A 21,410-nucleotide genomic window follows, 5' to 3' on the forward strand; every position below is an offset into this window, starting at 1 on the left:
GAGTAGTGAGATCTATTAGGGCAGTTTCCGTGCCATGTCTAGGTCAGAAGCCGGATTGCCTTAGTCCCAGAAGATTGTTTCTAGATAAGCCTGTATTTGCAGGTAGGCTGCTCTATCTAGTATCTTTAGTAAGAAGGGTACAGTTGTTATCAGCCTATAGTTAGACGGGTTGGCTGGGTCAAGAGTGGGTTTTTTGATTAGTGGGATGACCCAGGCGTCTTTTAAATTATCAGGCACTACTCCCGTTTTGAAGGAGGTGTTGATGAGGTTAGTAATGAATGGTGCCAGTTCATGAGCTGCTGCTTGAAAATCGGAGCAGGACAAGCGTCGCCTTGGCAATTCGATGGTTTAAGTTTTCTAATGATGTTTTCTACCTCCCAAATTGAGAGAGGTGAGAAACTAAATGTCTTACAGGTTGGCCCAAAGGTTAGGTGACTTGTTAGGAAGTTGTTTGTGATCAGGGTCAGCGAGTAACAGGTCTTTTTTCGCATTGATTTTAGTTTGTAAACGGGCTATTTTATCTAGAAGTGCCTTCAGGATGTTGCTGCACCATAGTGCATCTGTGACACATTTATCAAAAGGTGCAATCGACGATTCTAATTCTTTTAGAATCTTAAAGTTCTTTTGTGTTAGATTCCGCTTGTTCGATCCTTTTGTTATAGGTGTCTTTTTTGGCAAGTATAATAGCTTGTTTATAGCTAGAAGTTGCTAGAATTAGTTCACTTTTATTTTTTACCGAAGGGCACTTCAATGTGCTTCTGCAGTTCTTAGTTTTACGTAGTTCTCTAAGATGCGGCGTGAACCATGTATTCAGATGACCTTGTGGTTTAGGTTTCCGCAATTTTAGGGGGGCGATGGTATTCAAGGCTTTCAGTATTGCCTGATTGTAACAGTCTACTAAGACTGTGGGGTCGGAGGTGGCCAATTTGTCAAGAAGGAGAAGTAATAGTGGTAGGAGTTAATCTGGTGTAATGTCTTTCTTATTTGTAGTGCGGGTGGCTGGAGTGATGATAGGAGCAGGGTGTTGTGTGTTGGCTTTGATGGAAAAGGTTATTTTATGATGATCCGACCAAATACATGGATCATTGGATAGAAGATCGATCGAGCAGTTAAGGTTGGTGAGCCAGTCCAATGTTCTTCCTTTGATACGTGTGGGCTCATGAATAATATGGGTATGACGCAAGTCTGATAGGGCGTTAGCTAGATCACGGGCATTATTATTCGTGGGGTCATTAAAACCAAGGTTGAAGTCCCCCAGTGGGATAGTTTGTGAATTAGGTTTAGTGTCGGTGGATACAAGAGATACAATATCCTCTATGAATGAGGAAATGGGTCCTGGTGGTCGGTAGATAAGGTGCACTGTTGCTGTGGGGTTAGGTGATAGTGGCAGTTTGATGGACAAGGATTCGGCAGAGGGAATTTGAGCATCCTGAATGACTCTAATGTCGTAGGTGTTTCTGAAGATTAGGGCAAGTCCGCCTCCCTTCACTTGGTTGGTGTTTCTATTGCATCTTATGATAGCAAAGTCATTTGGTATATCAAGGGCCAGAGATGGTCCAGAGGCAGCATTAAGCCAGGTTTCCGTAACTGCGAGGAGATCAAGCTTTTCATGAGTTATGAAGTCAGCGATGTCCAGTGCGTGGGCGGATAGGGACCTAGCATTCACCAAGGCTGCTTTGATGAATGTGTCTTTTGCAGGAGTTTTTTGCGATGGTAGAGATGGGCCATGTATGGTGATGGGGCTAGCTTGCTGTCTAAATCAGTGGCCAGATTAGCTAGAGTATTGTTACTGCGCCGAAGTTTGTTGCTCTTGTGGGCGTGTTGTGGTTGGGGGTTTTTTAATCACAATCGTGCTCCTAGTCTGAAGTTTCTAATTGAGATGCTTGGGTGGTAAGAGCATGGTAAGGTTGGGGCATAGTTAGTGATGTTGTTACAGGATTGGGATGAGCTATTATAAAGCTTCAAGTATGGACGTTGTTTTAGTGGGGTGGTTCTAGAATTGAGTCTGAGGTTTCTATTAGTAATAGCGCAAGGTTGATTGGGAGTTGGTCTGGTAGCAAAGTGGCGTATCCAGAGTTCCCGATAATCCAAATAAGGGTTGGCAGTGTCCATAGTAGTAGTCCACAAGGTTTGGGTAATGGCTAACTTGGGTGTGCTAGTGTGTTTGTGTTGGTTAGTATGTAGGTAGGGCTGGCTTGTCCAATGTCTAGTGTAAATGTACATTAGGTGGAGGAGTGTGGTCAGGCACCAATACATAGTGGAAATAAGCTAAGCCAGTGGGCAGGGATGGAGGACTCGGAGTGTGTAGTGAGTACTATGTCTGAATGCAAGGCTAGTGGCACAGGCAGTACATACGTTCAATTGAGAACACGTAGTTCAGGTTAGGCAGACTGGCAGGTGTGATGGCTGACCTTAATTCATTTAAATACATGAGGTGACACGAACGTGGCCGTATGTAACATCAGGTGACAACAGTTGGCTACCAATACATAGAACGGCACATGAGTTATGTTAGATGTAAGTTGTCAGAGTGTGAGTGCGGCTAAGCATACAGGCAGCGAGCATATAGGCAATGATGGCAAAGTATTGCAGTAATTAAGCATAGCGCATGGAGACAGTTCAGGCAGTTACTGGCGCTTAGTGGATTAATCTACATAATGCGGTCGAGTAGATGAAGTGGAGCATGGGTGCCGTGAGTGCTGGGCGAGCAGGGGAGTCGCAAGAACAAACAAAGTCACATGCTTCTATGTCGCCAATGTAATCAACAGTTATGTGCACAGCCAGCCAGCAAGAGCAGTGAGGGTGCGAATGTAAAGGAGACAATAGTGAGGACAGGGTCTGGCGGGATGCATATAATTGTCGCGCATAAGTAATTACCAGCTATCGGTCATCGCTATCATCGGGATGGCGGCAGAGCTGATGCGGGAGGTTGGCTAGAGGTTGGCGCTCAGGCGGTGAGCAGTATCAGGGTGCCCAGAAGCTAAAAAGGCGCAGACGTGCAGGGCAATTGGGCATTGGTAGATGCGCCTAGATTGGAGCGAGCAATTACAGTAGGGTGGATCATCAAGCACAAATACAACGTGCAGTGAGGCGCGGGTGCACAATAATGGCAATATGAAACTTACGGCGACAGTCTTATCAAAAGTCATTTGCAGTTAGTTTACTCACGGGCCCCCTGAGCGAGGCTGAGTTCACCGTTGTAATGGGTCAGGAATCCGGGAGAGGGGCTGGGCGAACGGCGAGGAAGGCTGAGGACAGGCAAAGACAGGAATTGGCCTTATTGTCCTAGGCCTTGATGGGACTGGGCCAGCTTCGCCTACCGGCTGGCGATAGGCTCTAAAAGAGGGCTCAATGGCCAATCAGAGCTGAGAACAGTCAGCTATGCCCAGTAGGCACTGGGGCTCGTCGAGGTATGGCGGGCGGCCATCTTGGAGGTGCAAAAACCTTGTGGTAGCTAATGGTGGCAGTGGCAATCGAGCAGCTATTGGCATCAATATTGCAGCATGCAGGCTGTGTGGGTATTCTTGCAGCCTGGCAAATCGGTAGGTGCAATTAGCAGCAGTGAAAAACGATTCTTACTGGGCTCTACCTGTCGGACGCTGGTGAATACTTAATCCACACAGTCCTGGTTAGTCCGTGATAGGCCTACTAAGACCTTGCTGGCTATCATATGCTGACAATTTTCTCCTTTTTGACTGTACCCTAGTGGGGATGCAGCGCTTACTAACAGAATTCGAAGTGCACCTGATGCAACAGTTGCTCCAAATCGAAAATTCTGTGCTCCTCCAAAAGTAAAAGAAAGGTGTACCCCAAATGGCATATTGGTAACGAACCGATTATGAATGTTAAGTCTTTGGTGTACTTGCCATTTTTGATCCAGGCATCCCCTAGCCGATCAGGGCTTCTAGACTGGGTGAAGGATCGAACCACGCTATTAATTAACCAACTTGTGATAGTGGGTGGACGTTATGGAATTTACTCCCTTACACCAGCATTTAAATACAATGAAGGGAAGCTGATGCACAAGATCCTATATGGCATGCAGATCTACTTACTAACCCTTCTTGATTCCTTGCCACGTCTGGAAACTTTGGTCTGGCGGCGAGTGTTGGGAGTGCCGAATGCGATTCCCATAGAGGCTATTGGGTATGATCCGGGCATCATCTCCCTTCAGACCCGGGCACATTGGAAATGTATCCTACTGAAGAGGAAAATATTATGCCCCGTGGGTGGCTCTGCTCCTTGATTTGAAAACCGTTCTGGAGTAGAAACAGAGCTCATGGCTGAATAATGTATTGGAACACGCCTGTGAAATTCTAAAAAATATGAATTCCTCCCTTGAATTGTGTGAAAACCCTGAAAAGGTGAAAACAAGTTTGGACCAGGTGGATTGAAAAAATACTGTTGAAAAAATGCACTCCTTCCCTTCTTTAGATCATCTTAGATTTGACCTAAAAAAAACCTGGGATTTCTGGCACCATTTTTAGCCATGTATCCAGTCAAATGGGTTTGTAGAGCTTTTCTGCGATTCAGATGTAATCTTATTCCCACCAAGCAAATCATGGTGTGAAGAGGATTGCTGGGCTCGACACTTGCGGGCTGTCGCTATTGTGGAAATGTATCCATCCTAGAAACTATGAAACATCTTTTTGTTGCTTGTCCAGTTGTATCTGAAATAAGGAAGAAACATTTACCAAAGTTCTTTAGAGAGGGGGACAATGATCTTATGGCAAATTCTTGGGCTACTCGTTTGTCTGGCCATTCCACCTAGACGATAATAGCTGTCATCACATTTGTAAAAGCCCTAAGACTAGAGGACGAGGTCACCATGTAAATGATGAATTGTTCTTACTATTTGTTTGAATCTGTTTACTGTTTACATTTTTTTCTCTGTTTTGTGGTTGTAAAGTGGATGATTAATTGGTGTAATATTATGTAAAATATTTGTTCTTGTAATTTGTTAAAGGTTAACTTGTTTAAACAATAAAAAAATAAGCCATAACCTCTTCTGGCATAGCGTTAAGAATATCCCCTTCTGTGGAAATATACTGCGTCTCATCCCATGGAATCTCCTCGCTACCCTGGGCCCTGTCTCCACCCAGGTGATCCTCCCGCAGTACACCACCCCCAGGGTTGGGGATCAGGAAACTTCTGCCCTCCTCTGGCCACTTGGGATGAGACTTTAGGAAGGGTTTTAGTGAGGGATCCGGAGGTTTCTTTCCATCTGTTTAAAACAACCACATTTTCTCTACTTTCATGGTAAATGTAGTCTTTTTTTGATGCGTGTTTGCTTTTTTTGCAGTTTCTGCTTACTGGGCCTTCAATATAGAAAGAGAATGCATAATGCTTAAGTATTGAACTAGAATTAGAGTTAATGATGTGTCCATAAACTCACACATTCACTTTAAATGGTATCTTTTCTTTTTCTTTATTAGTGCATTTGGTTATAGATTGTATAACTGTGTTGAAGGCTGATGGTGGTTTGACACTGATTTATTGTACATAAATGTGTTCAAATATAAAATCGGCAATTTTCTTCTTATGGATGCTTGTGATATTCTTATTGGTCTGTGTTCTGAATGCACCTACCCTTACCCGCAACGATTGCATTGTAATAAGAGGGCGGAAAGTTGGCCTGTAGCATAGGGCAGGAAACGGTTCGCCAGAGATGGGAGTTAGCTATTTGTGATGTGTTGAAATTCCACAAAGAGCAAAGTCTTTAGCCCTTCCCTGAAATGAAAGAGTGACTGAGCTTATGTTAATAAAGTAAGTCTCCACTCAATGAATTTGTGTAATGAATTGTTTAATTTTTTACCTTGCAGACATTCCCCTGCTTCCTTCTATCACATCAATGAGCCTTAATGAGAATGAAGAAAAAAGTGGGCCATTTGTGGTGCACTGGCTGAATAATAAAGAACTACATTTCACACTTTCAACAGAAGTTTTTTTGCAGCAGCTTAAGAAGTCATGCTTTGAACAGCAGTCTTCTGAGGCAAGCACTGAGGATTCCATCCGGACAAATGAAAAATCAGACGAAGGTAAGCAGGGTCTGTGCTTGTAGCAAGCATGAACCTGTGTTTATTTAGGGAGCATTTGCATGTTGGTTTTCCATATATTTTCATATCATATTGTAGGTATTTCAGATTGCCTAGTGGGATCAGAAATAAGACATTTAATCACAGGTTACACCAAATTGATTACTTTAATGTATTTGAGTGTATGATATGTGAACAGAAATGAGATTTGTGTACCTATTTCTAAGTCTATACATGTTGGTTAAGTACTTTATTTGCCATTAAACATATCTCTCTGACATGGCAGGAGGTTTAGACTTGATTATAGTCATAACAGCAAGTAATAACACTTTTACAACCCGGGATTCATTGATTTCCAGTGGGAATTGGTACATGCATTTCTTTCTGGGACTCTTCAAATTCACATGCTATGCGTAAGCGGACATCCAGGGGTTAGTGTGGATTATTACATCTTTTGTTGTTTTTGAAATCGAAAAGGGCATCTGTCAACGGGGACGTTTCTGCAACACTATCCCAAATCTGCGTGTACAATTACCAAAGCTCCTTTATGTGTCAATGTCCTCGGATAGTTTTTTTCCCGCTTTTGGTTTGGAAGAAAACAGAGTTTTAAACATTATTAATAATCTACACTCGACATGGAGAGCTATTCAAGTTAACGGTTTGACTGACTTAGATGCTGATTACCCGCAGTGATTGTGATCCTGGAAATGCATCAAAGGGACAGGGCCTCTGAATCCTTGTCCTTTATTGCTTTATCATGTCTGTTCTGTCTTCTGCACAGGAGTTCACGTGGGACTTCTGGTGGTGCAGCTCTTTCTGTGTTTGGTTTGGTGAACAGACCCTTGGGATACCCTTGTGGCACCCATGGGTGGGATTACGACCCTGTACTCCTAGTGTATGTTTTTGGGCACCTGTGTGTGGACCACAGAGCAGGGTATAGGCTGGAGGCAGCTCTGTGCTGAATTCACAGGTGCCCTGTGCATCCTCCATTTTGGGATGTCCAGGCCAGGTCATTGGAATCACTGGATTCCTGATGGAGACAAGATGGCCCCCATGGCCCCTTGCCGTCCATCGCCTGTACCTTGGTTTTCCCAAAATCATGGGAAGCACTGACTCTGTCCCTTCCCCTTGACTGGCTGTTGGGTGGAAGTTCCATATATGGTGGTGTAGGGAATTCCAGGCCAGACTAAGCCTTCCCAGTGACTGTACGTTGTGGGTACGCCCGTCGGGTGGGACCTGGGTGAATGGAGTGTGGGACGAATACGCATTCTGTGTTGTGAGTGTCTAGTATCTGGTGTTTGACACAATGACTGAGACAGCCCTGCCTGAAACTGATATGTATGCTGTGGTGTCCAGTCATAATATCGAATACAAAATTTCGAATGTCAAAAAAGTCGAATCAAAAATGTTGAAAAAAAAAATGTCGAATTATTTTTTTTTTCGATATTTTTTTTTGGGCTCTAGTTTATATAAAAAAAAATAGGTAAAAACAAAAAAAAAGAAAAAACGGGGGTTGGGGGGGAACCCCCCCATTTCGAAAAAAAACGTCTTAAAAAATAAATTTGACATTATTTTTTTCGACATTTTTTTTTCGACTTTTTGACTTTCGAAATTTTTGATTTCGAAATTATGTCTATAAACCGTATGCTGTGTGTAGTGCTGAATGGCAGAGTGATTGTCCGAATCCACACTTTGTGTTGTGAGTGTCTGGATGGAGACAAATGGCCTGAATGCACTGTGTGCCGGATTGGCTGCCTGACTGCCCTTCTGAGGGATTGGTTGCCTGAGTGTGACTCAGCAGAATGAATGGGAGATCAACAGTATATCTGGGGGCCTCTCACTGCTCGAAATCGTTCAGTAGCTGAAGTTGATACTTGATGCTTACTCTTGAAGCCTAACCGGAAGAAGGTGCACCGCTGTTCCCTTCCGTGTAATCTGAAAGCTGCTGTGTCTTCAAGAACTGATCCAAGAGAGGACCTGGTAAGGAGACCTCTCCCCGATCTACGAGGGGCCATCGTGCACCAGCTGATCTTTGCCAAAGCTCCCTGGTAGATAGACCTACGAAAGGCTGCCGACCAGAGAAGGGGACTGCCGAGGACAACGAAGAGAAGCACCGGACAGCCGTCCACCGTCGACGACCGCCGTCACCGACCGGAGCCGCAGAGCTCCCTTTGCCTAAGAACATTTGATCCAAGGACTCCCTTGTTCATCACCATCGACCACTTTCATCCTGCCGGAGAAAGTCCAGGCCGCCAACGACAGAGGAGAATCCGCTGGTGGGTTTCCTGCCACCCGAAGACCTCAGACGCTGACGAAGCTACTGAAGCCAGCCGGGGTCACATCCCATTCGTCAACGCCAGACGCCGACGACTCGATGCCCTTGCTGGGCCAAAGTTCTTCACTAACACTTTGTGGCAACGAACCATCGTCGTCGAAGTGCACCGCATGCCTCCCCTGTTGCAGGACGTTTTCGATCACTGAGCACCGCAATAACCGGAGCTGCTGCCTCAATGACAACGTTCAGCTTTCCTTCATCTCGGAAGTTCGACGACCAGTGGCTCCTGCTTGAAAGGGAGTGCACTCAAGAAGGGCCAGTCGATTCCGGGACGAAGAACTCTACAACACAAAGTACATTTGGGTTGTAGAACTATAGAAGAAGAGAACTATAGAAGAAGATAAGACTTTAATAGTCAATATATGGACTGGGCTTGTAGTGCATATTAATATACAGGTTGCCCATGTTGGGGGGGATCCTCATACAGACCTGTGTCTAGGTAACTGGGCCAGTATTCTGCAAATTGTCTAACCACCTTATCTTCCTCCTTAGTCTATGGTTGATATTGTTTTACTGTGTTGATTCTTATGCTATATGAACTGAGTACATTTGATGCATTTTAATGGAATCATAGTAATCGTGGTACCACCTAGAACTGTATATATTTACAATTTTAGAATTGTCGGAGGACAAAGCGTATTATTGTGATAGTGCATATAACATTAATTTATTTACTTGTATAGCGCACCACACCCAAGGGTATCTGGGCGCTTTTGACTTAGGTACAAGGATACATGGTTACAGCAAAAAATACACAGATCACACGAAGTAGGGAGGAGGTGTGTTACAGTTCACCTTCCTTACAGATAAATGTACGTGAGGTGTTACAAATCACCTTATAGATATAAAGTAGTCACTGAGCCATAGATCACAAAAGCATACAAGCAAGTGGCTGAACGCAGAGAGTAAGTAAACCAAGGGTGTCATTTATACATATATTTACAAGGTTCATGTTCAGATACAACGCAGTAAATCGCAAAATGTAGGTGTGTGCTTTTTCCAGGATGGAATTATGCCCGGAGTCGTTAGAGCTGAGGAGCCAGGCTTTAGTTTTGGCTCTGAGGATCCAGAAGGCAAGTGTCTGCTCTAATGCCAGAGGGGAGGGAGTTCCAGCATTTTGCTGCTACCACTGGGAAGCTGGAGCCTCATGCTGTTTTTAGGTTGAATTTGGGGATAGTGAGTTGGTTGAGGTAGTTGGATCTGATGGGTCTGTTAGACTGGTGTCTCGAGAATTTAGTTGTCAAGTACAAGGGAGCCGTGTTGGCGAGGCATTTGTGTGATAACTGATCGGAATGTAATTCTGTCGCAAATGGGTAGCCATTGAGCCTCTCTTATATGGAAAAAGATGTGACTGGAGCGCAGGATTTAGGGCCCACCTTAGTGCATTATTTTGCAAAACTTGGAGTTTGTTTAAATTCCGCACGGAGGTCCCGATGAACAGTGTGTTACAGTAGTCAAGCTTACTATGAGTGCTCTTGCTAGTGTAGTGCAGCTAGTGGTAGATAAGGGCTTTGCACACATTGATCAGTTTATTGGTGTATGCTGTGGAAGAGGCTAGGGAGTTGACTTGTTTATTTAGTGTCAGAGTGGTGTCAAGGTATATGCCCAGTGTTTTGACTTCCCTCGAGACTTTGATGACATTACCATCAATGTTGAAGGACTCATACCATGTGTCTAATTTATTTAAATGAGTTTGGGATCCAATGATAAGTATTTTAGTTTTATCATTGTTTAAACAGAGGCTATGAGTGGCCATCCAAGCTTGGATCTCTAGATAAATGTCATTGATCAGTTTGGTGTCTTGAGTGTAACAACCAGTGAGTATGACCAGGATCTGGGTGTCATCCACATAGTTGGTATACGTGACACCCAGATTGTCAAGGCGTTCGAATAGGAGTTTTGCGAATATATTGTAAAGCGTGGGCAATACACATAATCCCTGCGGGACTCCACAGGTGATGGGCACAGGTGATGCTGGTGCCGCAGGTGAGAAGACCCTTGTGGTTCTATTTGAGAGGAAGGATTTCATCCAACTGGCTGCATTAGATGAGAAGGCGGCTGCTGAGGTTAGGTATTGGGTCAAGATTTCATGGTCTATTAAATCAAAGGCAGCTGAAAGATCCAAGAGCAGGAGGGTAGCAAGCTTGCCTCTGTCTTTGAGCTCATCCATCTGGATCTTGAGATCTAACAGTGCCGTCTCGGTGCCATGCCTAGGTCTAAATCCGGATTGCCGGAGGCCTAATAGGTTGTTATCTTTGAGGTGTCTAGGATCTGTAAGAGAAATAGGTCCGTGGTGATGGGCCTATAATTTGTGGGTACATTGGGGTCTAGAGTAGGCTTTTTTAATAGTGGCATGACCCATGCTTCCTTGAGGTTGTCAGGTACTAAGCAATTTTTGAATGATGCATTTATCAGTGCTGTGATAAATGGGGCTAATTCTCTAGCACTCTCCGTGATGATCGCTGCCGGGCATATGTCACCCTGACGGAGGGTTAAGTCCTAGAATGTTTTCTACATCTTTGGCAGAGACTTGGGAGAAGTGGAAGGGGGTACATGATGGGATTTTGCCACTGATTCCTTTGGAGGGATGCAAATTTGGTGGTAACTTGTTTTTTGGTGTTGATTTTTGCTTGTAAGAGCTTTTTTTGTCTGAAAGAGCCTTCTGGATGTTTTCTCCAAGTAGTTTCAACTGCCCTTTTGTCAATATAGAGTATTTTTAGGTCAGGAGTAAACCATTTGTTTACCTTAATGGGAGGTAGTTTTAGCTTTTTGTAGTTTTAGAGGCGCAATCAGGTTGATTGCTTGCTTCATTGTGGAGTTATAACTGTGGAATAGCTCGGTAGGGTCTATGCCGATAGTCAATGGAGTGTTGGCGATGGGATGTAGCAAAGGTAGTAATAAGTCAGGTGTAAGGTTACGCTTATTCCTGGCTAGGGTAGGCAGGGCTATGGTAGTATTGGAATCGAGGGGTGCTTTTCCCTGAATGTAAAAAGTGATGCAGTGGTGGTCAGACCATGCACACGGTTTGTTGTTGAGGATAGTAGTGGAGAAATCGAGGGTGGGCAACCAGTCCAAGGTTCTGCCTTTATCGTGTGTGGGTTTGAGGATGCGAGATTTGAAGCCAATCTGTGAGATGGTTTCGCTAGAGCAATGGCGTTTGAGTCTTTGGTATTGTGTAGCCCCATGTTCATGTCTCCCAGTAGAATGATCTGAGATCCGGGCTTTGTGTTTTGGATGAGAAGAGTTTAAATGTCTTCCTCAAATGAGAAGATAGGTCCGGGTGGGCAATAGATGAGGTGCAAGAGAATGGTATTTGTTGGGGACAGGGGAAGTTTAACTGAAAGCAGTTCTGCAGAAGAGATGTGGGTGCTGGAAAATTCTCTGAAGCCGAGGTGAGTTTTGTCAATGAAAGCTACGCCACCTCCTTTCCCTGAGGATCTATCTGCTCTAATGATAGTGTCATTGTCAGGGAGGGCTAGTGCTAAAGCTTGTCCTGAAGCTTGGTTGAGCCAGGTTTCAGAAATTGCAAGAAAGTCTGCTGATTAGCGATCATGAAATCAGCAATGTCCATGGTATGGGCTACTAGGGAGCGGGCATTGATCAAGGCGCCTTTGATATCAGGTGGAGCAGTGGGGTTATCTTTGCTAGTTTTCGGTTGTCTGTGCTCTACGTCTAGTGTAGGAGTAGTGATGGGATATGAGGGCCAATGGTGTAGGTCCAGGTGTTTGCTTGTAGAGGGTCGCCTAAAGCGGGTTCCTAATCTAGTGTTTATCATGATGAGAGAGCATGGGATGAGAGGGGTGGGTGGGGAGGCCAAACGGCGGATCCATTCTTCAGGGGTGAGCTGGATGCAGGTGTCCAGGGGTGCGAGACCCATGGTGGAGATGCTAGCGGGCAAATGCATGGATGTCATGGTGTGGAGAGTTAACGGGAGGAGTGCAAACATGAGAGCTATAGGGTAAGAATAGGCCATTCGGAAGTGGAGAAAGCTGAGGGTAGTGGGGATGCCCATGTAATGTGTGAAGGTAGTCAGAGGCACGCAGGCAAATGAGAGATGGAGTCATGCAAGCTGGTGTGGTTGGGGGGGGGGGGGGTAATAGGGTAGAGCGCAAAAACATTAAATGCTGTAATATGCCACTAGTCTGAGATTGCGAGGTAGGTAGTGGCAGATTGTTGATGAGGTAACAGATGAAGTTTACACAGTGGTTGAGGTTAGACAAGCAGGTGTATCAACCGTTAAGTTCTTGTATTCCATAGTTACAGGATAGCAGAACAAAGCCACAGCATAACGATTTTATTGCTAGAATTGCGCCAGCACTAATTTCCGCATGTGTAATCTTGAACTATCAGTTTGTGAGGCATGAGAAAATTAGTACCTTGTCCCTGGGTACTCCCGTGGAGCGGGCTGGACTGAGTATTTAAAATAGTGGTATAATGGAGCACGGAGCAATGAATTGTACCGTAGATTAATGGCAAAGCAAATATGGATTTACAATATGAGCATGAGACGTTCGAACTATAGGCACTTAGCTTACACACAGTGTCTACTTACATTGGCAGGTGAGTCTCCTTTTAGGATGGAGAGATTAGGGATGGGAGGCCTGACGGTCCTGGACAGGCACAGACTGGTGTAGGCCTTGTTCTGATGGCCTTAATCGTGTGGGGCCGGCTTCCGCCTCTGGTCCCACGTGATTGGATATGAGGCCGCTCCTGAGGTTGCTAGACAACTGAAGCAAACACATTTAGGCTTGTCGGGCAGCGCCATTTTCTATCCACGGAGTCCGAACGTCACGTGGATGATAATGGTGGGTGCAGGCTCAGGGGGGGCAGCCATTATGGGCAAAATACTGCAGCAAGGGGCAGTTGATGTCTGGAGCGACGCCACAGGAAGGCTTCAGGTAGGACAGGATCTCGCGTTGCGCTGCTCCGGCAGCTGGCTGTCTCCGCTGATGGTGGCGCTGCTCCTGCAGCAGGGATGGAGTGTTGGGGCGCCTGCCCTGAAGTGGGTGACCCTGTAAATGACATTGAACCTTATTAATATAAAGACTGTGTTTTAACTAATAGTGTGTGGACATTCCTTTGTGGGTGCTTAGGGACTACATTGTACTTAAGAACCAGCCCGCATCACCTCCTGAGAAGCAAGGCCTTGATAGCTTGTCCATTGCTACCACAATGGAGAATCTTGGCCGGGGTCCTCTGTGCCTCTCCTCTGCCGTCTAGAGAGCAGGAGTACAGACGCCCCTCTCCAGTGCTTTTTATTACAGTGGTAAAACCACATCTTGATGCTCTTTTTCGAGGCCCCACCAAAGAAGACATTCTTGCAGTCTGGGGGTGGGAAGAATTTCAAACACAAAACAGGCATATTGGAATGCCTTCATACCCCACATCCCACCAAAATCTTAGCACCCACACTCGTTTCAGGCTCGATGGGGATAACTCCATTTCATTTCTGCCCCTCCATATCTCCAGTGATCACAAATTTCACTGGGTAGATATGCACCGGATGTGCAATAGTGGTCTTCCAAGGGATGACCGGAAGGGCAAGTGAAGGTTGCAAACGTTTCAAGTCAAAAATCCTAAACAAGCACAGAACAAAGCTCTGGGCCATGTGCGTGATGCAGTCACAAAAACAGGCTCAGCCTGCCGTAATGGCAGAAATATTTGAAGCCCAAGAGGGACGTGTCTGCTTCAAAAGCGATGCCAAGAAGCCAGACACAGGAAATTGCAGTGTGCCTGCAGCCAGTGCCCATCTCCAAAGGGCAGACATTGAGTCTCGCTGTGGAGACCACACTGAAGATATAAAACATAAAAAGTGAGACCTGTGACAGAGGTCGAGCGTACCTGCTCCTGGAAGGCGACAGACCTTCCACCCCAACCTTCCACGCTGCCTTTAGAGACGATGAGAGCAGAAGGGCAGCGTAGGGCCTGATGGACCCCCTCAACCTGTATGAAGGAAAAACCAGTGGCAGTTTATATAGACTGCCTAGTATCAAATGTCCCATATATTCACCCTTTGTCTAATTTCCCCTCTTACTTGATGGGACCCAATAAAAGGTATAGCAGAAAATGGTATCCTCAAGAAATGTTAGCTGGGGCAATGTCTATAGACCATAAAACCGTTCCCCTCCCACTGAGAAAAAACAAAAAAGCAACAGTTTGAATGGACCTGTTCAGGGTGGCACGAGGTCGGTAACTAGGTGAAACACAATACCAGTTTTTGTAGTGTGAACCCTTCTATCGGGTAAGAAGTCTACACAGGTGTTGTTCCAGCCTGTTAACAAGTGATGCAAAGGAATACACAGTCCAATAATCAATGTAACCAGGAGGGGGTATCCAGTTCCAATGCATGAAGCAAGATGAAGAGCCAATACCAGAGGTAAGTCACAATCCAGATGACCAAAGCCGTTTTAAGAGAATCTGAGAACAAAAACCAGGGTCGCATAGCCAGATAAATAAACAAGGAAACACTGCTGACCGACTAACAGGACGCACAATGTTGAGTAGCTACATTTCAAATGGATTGTGTCCTCCCACATATTCCTCATCTTTTGATATATCCATATTCAGCTTTAGCTGCTTCGGAAAACGTTTACAGACCCCTCACGTATGAAGAAAAGGTGTAACCTGCCCAACAAAATCAGCTCTCTGGCTGAATGGGAGAGATTCTGCCAAAAAATGCTCCAAGTCTTCGAGAATGCGTCCTGACCCCCCTCAAAGCAGAAGAAACCTGATAAAGGGCAAAAGACAAAACCTGTGCACCATCGAGCCCGGGTGTCCATGAAAAAAAAACTCAAACCTTCAAAGTTTCTGTTGAGTCGAGAGCCTACACCTGCGAAAGCAAAAAAACTCTGACATCATCGACGTCGCAGGAGTCGACACCCTTCCTGACTAAATCTTCTACGCCAAGGTCATCGAAACAGTTGACGCCATCGAAATCCTCAGTGACTTCATCAACGAAAGTGACAAAGGTGTCGAAGGATATAAAAAGATCTAAGGAAATCTTCCCTCCACTGACAATAAATATTCTTTCAAATCTCTTTTCAATATAGGAAGAGCATGAACCATCAGAGACTGAAACACGTCCTTTTGCCTTGGAGTATGGAAACCCAGGCGTTCCAGAGGCTCTGATATCAGAAGAGTCAAGGATGAAGGACCTTTATGAGACACTGCAAACAGCAAGTGGGATAGATGCATCCCCTGGGCTTGAATTTGGCAGGCCAGACTCCTCAGAACGCGCAGATGAGTCATATAGACAGCTAATGACTAAGTCATTGAATATTTAGGATGGAGCAGGCCTGCACCACCTTACGAGTAGGATGACCTGACTGATATTTTGGACACGGTACCTCAAGAGGACTGTATTCTACGTTTTCATGTAGCCTTACAGAGGCGGGTTGGTGCCACCTGGGAAACCCATAGTTAATTCCTGCGGTGAATAAAAGATTGTCTAGTAAATACAGGACCTCTAGTAGTGATCCAGTTTACCCTTCAAAACATCTAACTCAAGAAAGCATGGTGGTACAGGCTGCCACTTCTACATCAAAACAGCCCACCCGACGATTCGCCCAGACAGGGATGATAAAAGCTATAATGCCATGACAAAGACAGTCTGCTCTGCTGGGAGTATGGCCCTTAAATTGGCAAATGCTACATACATGTGCACTGGCTAAGTTTTCATTTACTCTATGGGAATGTATAGCGATGGCGGCTGATCCTATTTCCGAAGGAGGTGAAAGACTTTTTTTTTTTTTTTTTTAACATTGTTAAAGATGGGGAAGGAAGCTATGTGCGAGTCCCTTCAAACTGGTCTCGACAGTATCAGCAGAGCAATGACAGTTAGCACAGTGATACGCAGATTTGCATGGTTAATGTCTGGGTTTGCTTCGGATGTGCAATCAAGACTTCTTAACGGGCCCTTTGACACACACTTATTTGGCAGCAAGGCGGACGTGATCCTAGAGAAGCTGCAAACCTCCAAAGTGGCAGCCAAATCCCTTGGTGCTGCGATCAGACAACCGCAACCATGCCCCAGTGGAACAGCTTGGAGGGGCAGGTCCTTTCGTTTTTATTCCTCAGTTAGAAGAGCGTGCGGACTGGTGAGTCAAAAAAGGTCAGAGAAGATTCCCCTTGGTGGACGAGGGAGAGGTGCTAAGACCACCCAGGCAACGGCTACTTTGCCCTCAGCAGCTGCATCAGCCCCCTCAAAACCTCTCTGAGGTCTTAGTCCACAAGACCCTGGTGGGAGGCAGACTCTCACAGCTTCTGCAAGAATCGCGGGGTATCACTTCAGATGCATTGGCATTGGAAACAGTAGCCATGGGTTACTGCCTTCCTTTTCTTTTTTTTTAAAAACTTTATTTATACAATGGTCATAAATCGAGCATAGTTGTACACAATCAGATATTTACAGTGTATAACATTTCCATGGGTGCGCAACAGCCTTTACATTTACAGGTGGGTATTGTCTGGAGCCCCGGTGCTATCAGTGTCAGAATTAGTCTTGCACAAGTACAGTCAGAATGGGGCCCAAATGTCCTTAGGGCGGCATGTTGAAGGTACAGACAGAACAAATTTCTCTTCGCGTTCATTAACATAGGTTAATTTGTACAGCCAGTCCGCAAGGCTGGATAAATTCTTGGACTTCCAACATTTAAATATGCATTTTTTCGCAACAGCGCATGAAACATTAAAAATCTTCTTGTACTCTCGGAGGTCTTTCCCATATCCCCAAACTGGTATTTCAGTGGAGCGAGTGAAGATGTAATGTTTACTATGTCCTCTGTAGCCTCAGAGACCTTGCCCCAAAATGTCATGATCAGGGGCACGACTAGTACATATGAAAGGCGCCAGCTTGCAGGCTCCCGCACATCAAGCACTCACCCGTGCAATCTGGCATGAATTTAGCCATTCTGGCGGGGGTGTAGTGCAATTGGTTCAGAACCTTAAATTGGATCAGACGCAACCCATTATTTAGTGACACTGAGTTAGTTGAGAGTATTTGCTCCATTTGCCATCCCCAATTGTAGTTCCCACGTGTTTCTCCCATACTTCTTTAATGGAGTTTTGGAGGGGAAGGTGTGATTTTTGTATTAACCTGTATAATCTGGACACTGCTTTTTGTACCATCATTTGACACTATGGCGCTTATACAGTCATGTGTCTCCGGTTCCATCGGGAATGATGGCCATTTCTTGCAGAATGCGGTTCACATTCGGTGGTATTGTAGCAGTCTCAATTGGCCTCCCCCCAGAGTATGAACAAATTCATTTTGAGTTACAAATTTCCCATCTGGGTACATGTCACCTATTTTCAATTGCCCTGAGGGATCCCAGGACTTCTGTATCATCTTATCAAATGTGGGGGAAATACCCGGAAAGCACCACAATGGGGTCTCGCTGCTACCCGAGTCTTCCTGAAGATTCTCATCCATGCATTAACGGTTGTGCTTACAGGGTCAAAGGTACAGGAGTCATTGTGTCTTTTACTGAATATAACCGAGCGAAGGTTTGTGGGGGGGATGCCCTGTATTTATCCAGGGGTATGTGTGTAGCTGTGTCCTCATTGTTGTACCAGTGTCTTGCAAATTGGGCCTGCGATGTCAGGTAATATAATTCGAAATCTAGTGCCACAAGACCCCCACATGCATATGGTTCAGCTACATTTTGCCAATTAATTATTGCCATTCGGGAACCCCAAACAAACGTGGAGGATAATGATTTGAGCATAGAGAAAAATGTTCCCCCCGGCCAAAAGGGGATATTACAAAAGAAATACAGTAACTTCGGGAGAACCACCATCTTAAATAGTGCTACCCACCCATGCAGTGAGATTGGGAGTTTTGACCATTAGCATTAGCTTGGTAGACCATTGTTTCATAGTTGTCTATGTACAGCGATTGTTGGTTGTCCGACACCATAATACCCAAGTACCTAAAATGCACTAGAAACCATTTGAGCCCCCTGCCCACCCCCCTTGTGTTAGGTGGCTGAGTGGTGATAGGCGTAATGGGAAACAATTCCGACTTGGCATCATTTATTTTGTATCCTGAATAATGGGAGAATGTATGGATATCATTCATTATGGGGGCAAGGTTGTGTTCAGGTTCCTGCACCTATAGGAGAGTATCATCAGTGTATAACAAAATAATCTGGGGAGGGCAGTTTATTCTTATCCCTCTGTGTACCTTCCTGACCAGCACAGCCATTGGTTCAATAGTGAGAGCAAACAATAATGGAGAGAAGGGACAGCCCTGTCTGGTGCCCCTTCCAAGGGAGAATATTCCCGAAAGTGTCTGGTTTAAGACTTTTGCACCTGGGTCGGAATACAGTAGCCGAACTGAGCTCAAGAAGTATGGGCCTACTACAAAACATTGCAGCACAGAAAATAGGTAACTCCATGATACAGAATCAAATGTCTTTTCAGCATTCAAGGCGGCCACTACCGCTGTTGCATGGGAATTCACCTGTGCCATTACCCCGAACAGGTGACGCAAGTCCAAAGCTGTAGATCTCGTATGGATAAAGCCTGAATGATCCGGGTGCTGTATTTTGGGCATAACCGGGAGAAGCCTCATAACCAGGATTTTTGCAAATATCTTAGCGGCCGTATTGATTAATGACGGTGGCCGATAAGAGGCCACATCATGGGGAGGTCGGTGTGGTTTAAGCAACACTGTGACGATAGCCTCTCTCATTGATTGTGGGAGTGCACTGTGTTCCATGGATTCCTCCATACCTTCTGTAGGATGGGGGCTATCTCCTGATGGAACTCATTATAGAGTTCGATCCCCAGTCCATCCGACCTCTGCGCCTTCCCCGACGCTAATGCCCTTATGGCACCCACCATCTCGTCTACTGTTACAGGATCTACCAGGTTGCACCTAGTCTCGGTCGAAAGTGTAGGAAGCTTATGGACATTAGATATTGGGTGAGCTCCTCCTCTGTAACCTCATCTCGATTAGAGTATAGGGTGGAGTAGAATTTTGCGAATGTATCATTAATGTCTTTTTCAACTGTGTTCATAATGCTGTCCGGGCCCTGATCCCCAGTGATAGAATTACGATTCTCAGCTTTTACCTGATTTGCCAGTCATCTACAGGCCTTTTCCCCTTCTCTGCACCTCTGCGATCTGCTGAGGACAGCCATATAAAGAACCTCCCTGTCTGCTAATTTGTAGAATTCACCCAATAATTCCTGTATCCGTGCAAGGGTCTCCTCCTTGTGTGTTCACTGTATTGGTTTTCCTGCTTCCTGAGTTGGTTTTCGACTTGGACTAATTACAGTCTAATACATTTAAGGGAACCAGAGTTTTTGGCCATTATAATGTCCCTTACCCACACTTTGTCTCCCAGAGCACTGAATGGGTGCGGACCGATCCCTCGTTAATATCGAAAAATGCAGTAATTTCAACGTGTGGGGCATAGGTCACACAATGGTCTCTCAGGAGAGCGTAAGGCATTTTCCAGCGTGAGTCTGTATTGGATAATCCGGGATCTTCAGGGTCATGGAGACTGGAGAATGGTCAGACAAGGTGTGCAGGAGGATACTGCTGTTCTGAAGCATACTGGCAATCTGGGGTTTGGGGGGTCAATAGCCAACTATTTGTGACTCTGAATCATGGACAGAGGAGTAATATGTGAATGATTTGCTTTGTGGGTGAAGTGTCCGCCAAATATCCGTGAGGGGGAGTTGCAGCAAGATTTGATGTAGTGTGTGTGCCGCTCTAATGAGCACCTGTAGGGCATCTGATGATCTGTCCAATTTCATACTCTGGATGGTATTAAAATCTCCCCCCATATTACCCAGCTCTCATCCAGGGGGATCAACATTTCCACGATTCTATGGTAGAACTCGGGATCATCTAAATTGGGTCCTTATGTATTGACCAGTACGATCGGGTGGCCAGTCATCTCCTCCCACACTAGAACATACCGATCCTGTGGGTCCACACTGCTCCTAGAGAACCGGAAACCCAACAAGGGATGAACAAGAGTGAGGACTCCTCGCGCCTGTGTGGAGTATTACGTATAATACCTTAGTGGGCCCCAGTTTTGTGTAAAGTATTTATTCACCTTTCCCAAAGCATGCGTCTCCTACAACATCAGTATCTTAGCCCCGTGTCTCGAACCATATGCACTGTCTTTCCTTGCTTTAGCCGGCTTATTAAGGCCACGGACATTCCAGGTCAACAATTTCATTTGCAACCCTGTGTCTTTGGGTCCTTTGGCTTCCGTATTTGATAAGCTCCACCAATGAATTTGATGCATGTGCACCTATTGATCATACAGTTGCTTTCAACATGACAATTATTTTCAAACTTTTAACTTTTACAGTCAACTCTTTCTCCCCCCCCACCCAACATTGCTATAACTTTCCATAGAAGTCTATCATCACGTCGACCAACCTTCGTCCAACATGACGTACTGGGTTTACCCCCAAACTTGAACTTGGACTCGTGTATACTCAGTGTGGGATATATTGACCCAACGTAGCTGTGTTTCCCCACATCACAAAGCTGCATTTCAGCAGAAACCGCAAAATAGCTGCGCTAGCTTCTGTGAGCTCCATGGCCTCAAAAGTGCGTTTTGCCGCAACAAAAAGCTGCACCGTCTTGCCAAGCACACATTGGGCAGGATGGAACAAGGGGACACCAAGAGAGCGTGCCAATGTGTTCTGACATATACAAATAGAATAAAGTGAAAAAGCAGCGTTGCTTTGCTGCCAGCCCAAAATCCCCATTAAAAAGGAAAAACTTTTGAACGAAGTGGAAAGCACTGGCGGGCAGGGGATCCAGAGAGAGGGCGACCACCTGGCCTTCACCACTGAGCCACATTTGGTCCACGCCAGTCCTAGAAGAAATCCCAGGCTATTAGCATTATAAGCCCTGGTTTGATGCTGGTCTATGTAGAGTCGGTCAGTTGATGAGGGTAGACACCTTCATACCCATAAAGGAGCTTGAGGAGGCTCTCGGAATTGGTAGACTCTCCCCGCTCCTATACCTGAGGCTCAAAGGAGTTCTGATAAAACTGAAGTTGAAACCAT

General features: G+C 45.4%; 1 protein-coding gene across 2 annotated transcripts in view; it reads left to right on the forward strand.

Moving 5' to 3' along the window:
* The window catches only part of DMXL1 (Dmx like 1), a 1,868,248-nt gene that overhangs the window by 323,744 nt on the left and 1,523,094 nt on the right, over nt 1-21,410 (forward strand). For both annotated transcript variants that reach the window (XM_069625559.1, XM_069625560.1), the window contains exon 10: nt 5,823-6,038. In XM_069625559.1, the coding sequence (XP_069481660.1) occupies nt 5,823-6,038 (216 nt within the window). The remainder of the gene's footprint in view (nt 1-5,822; nt 6,039-21,410) is intronic.

The sequence above is a fragment of the Ambystoma mexicanum genome, chromosome 6p, assembly GCF_040938575.1.
Source record: "Ambystoma mexicanum isolate Mex_15411 chromosome 6p, UKY_AmexF1_1, whole genome shotgun sequence".
Lineage (NCBI taxonomy): Eukaryota > Metazoa > Chordata > Amphibia > Caudata > Ambystomatidae > Ambystoma > Ambystoma mexicanum.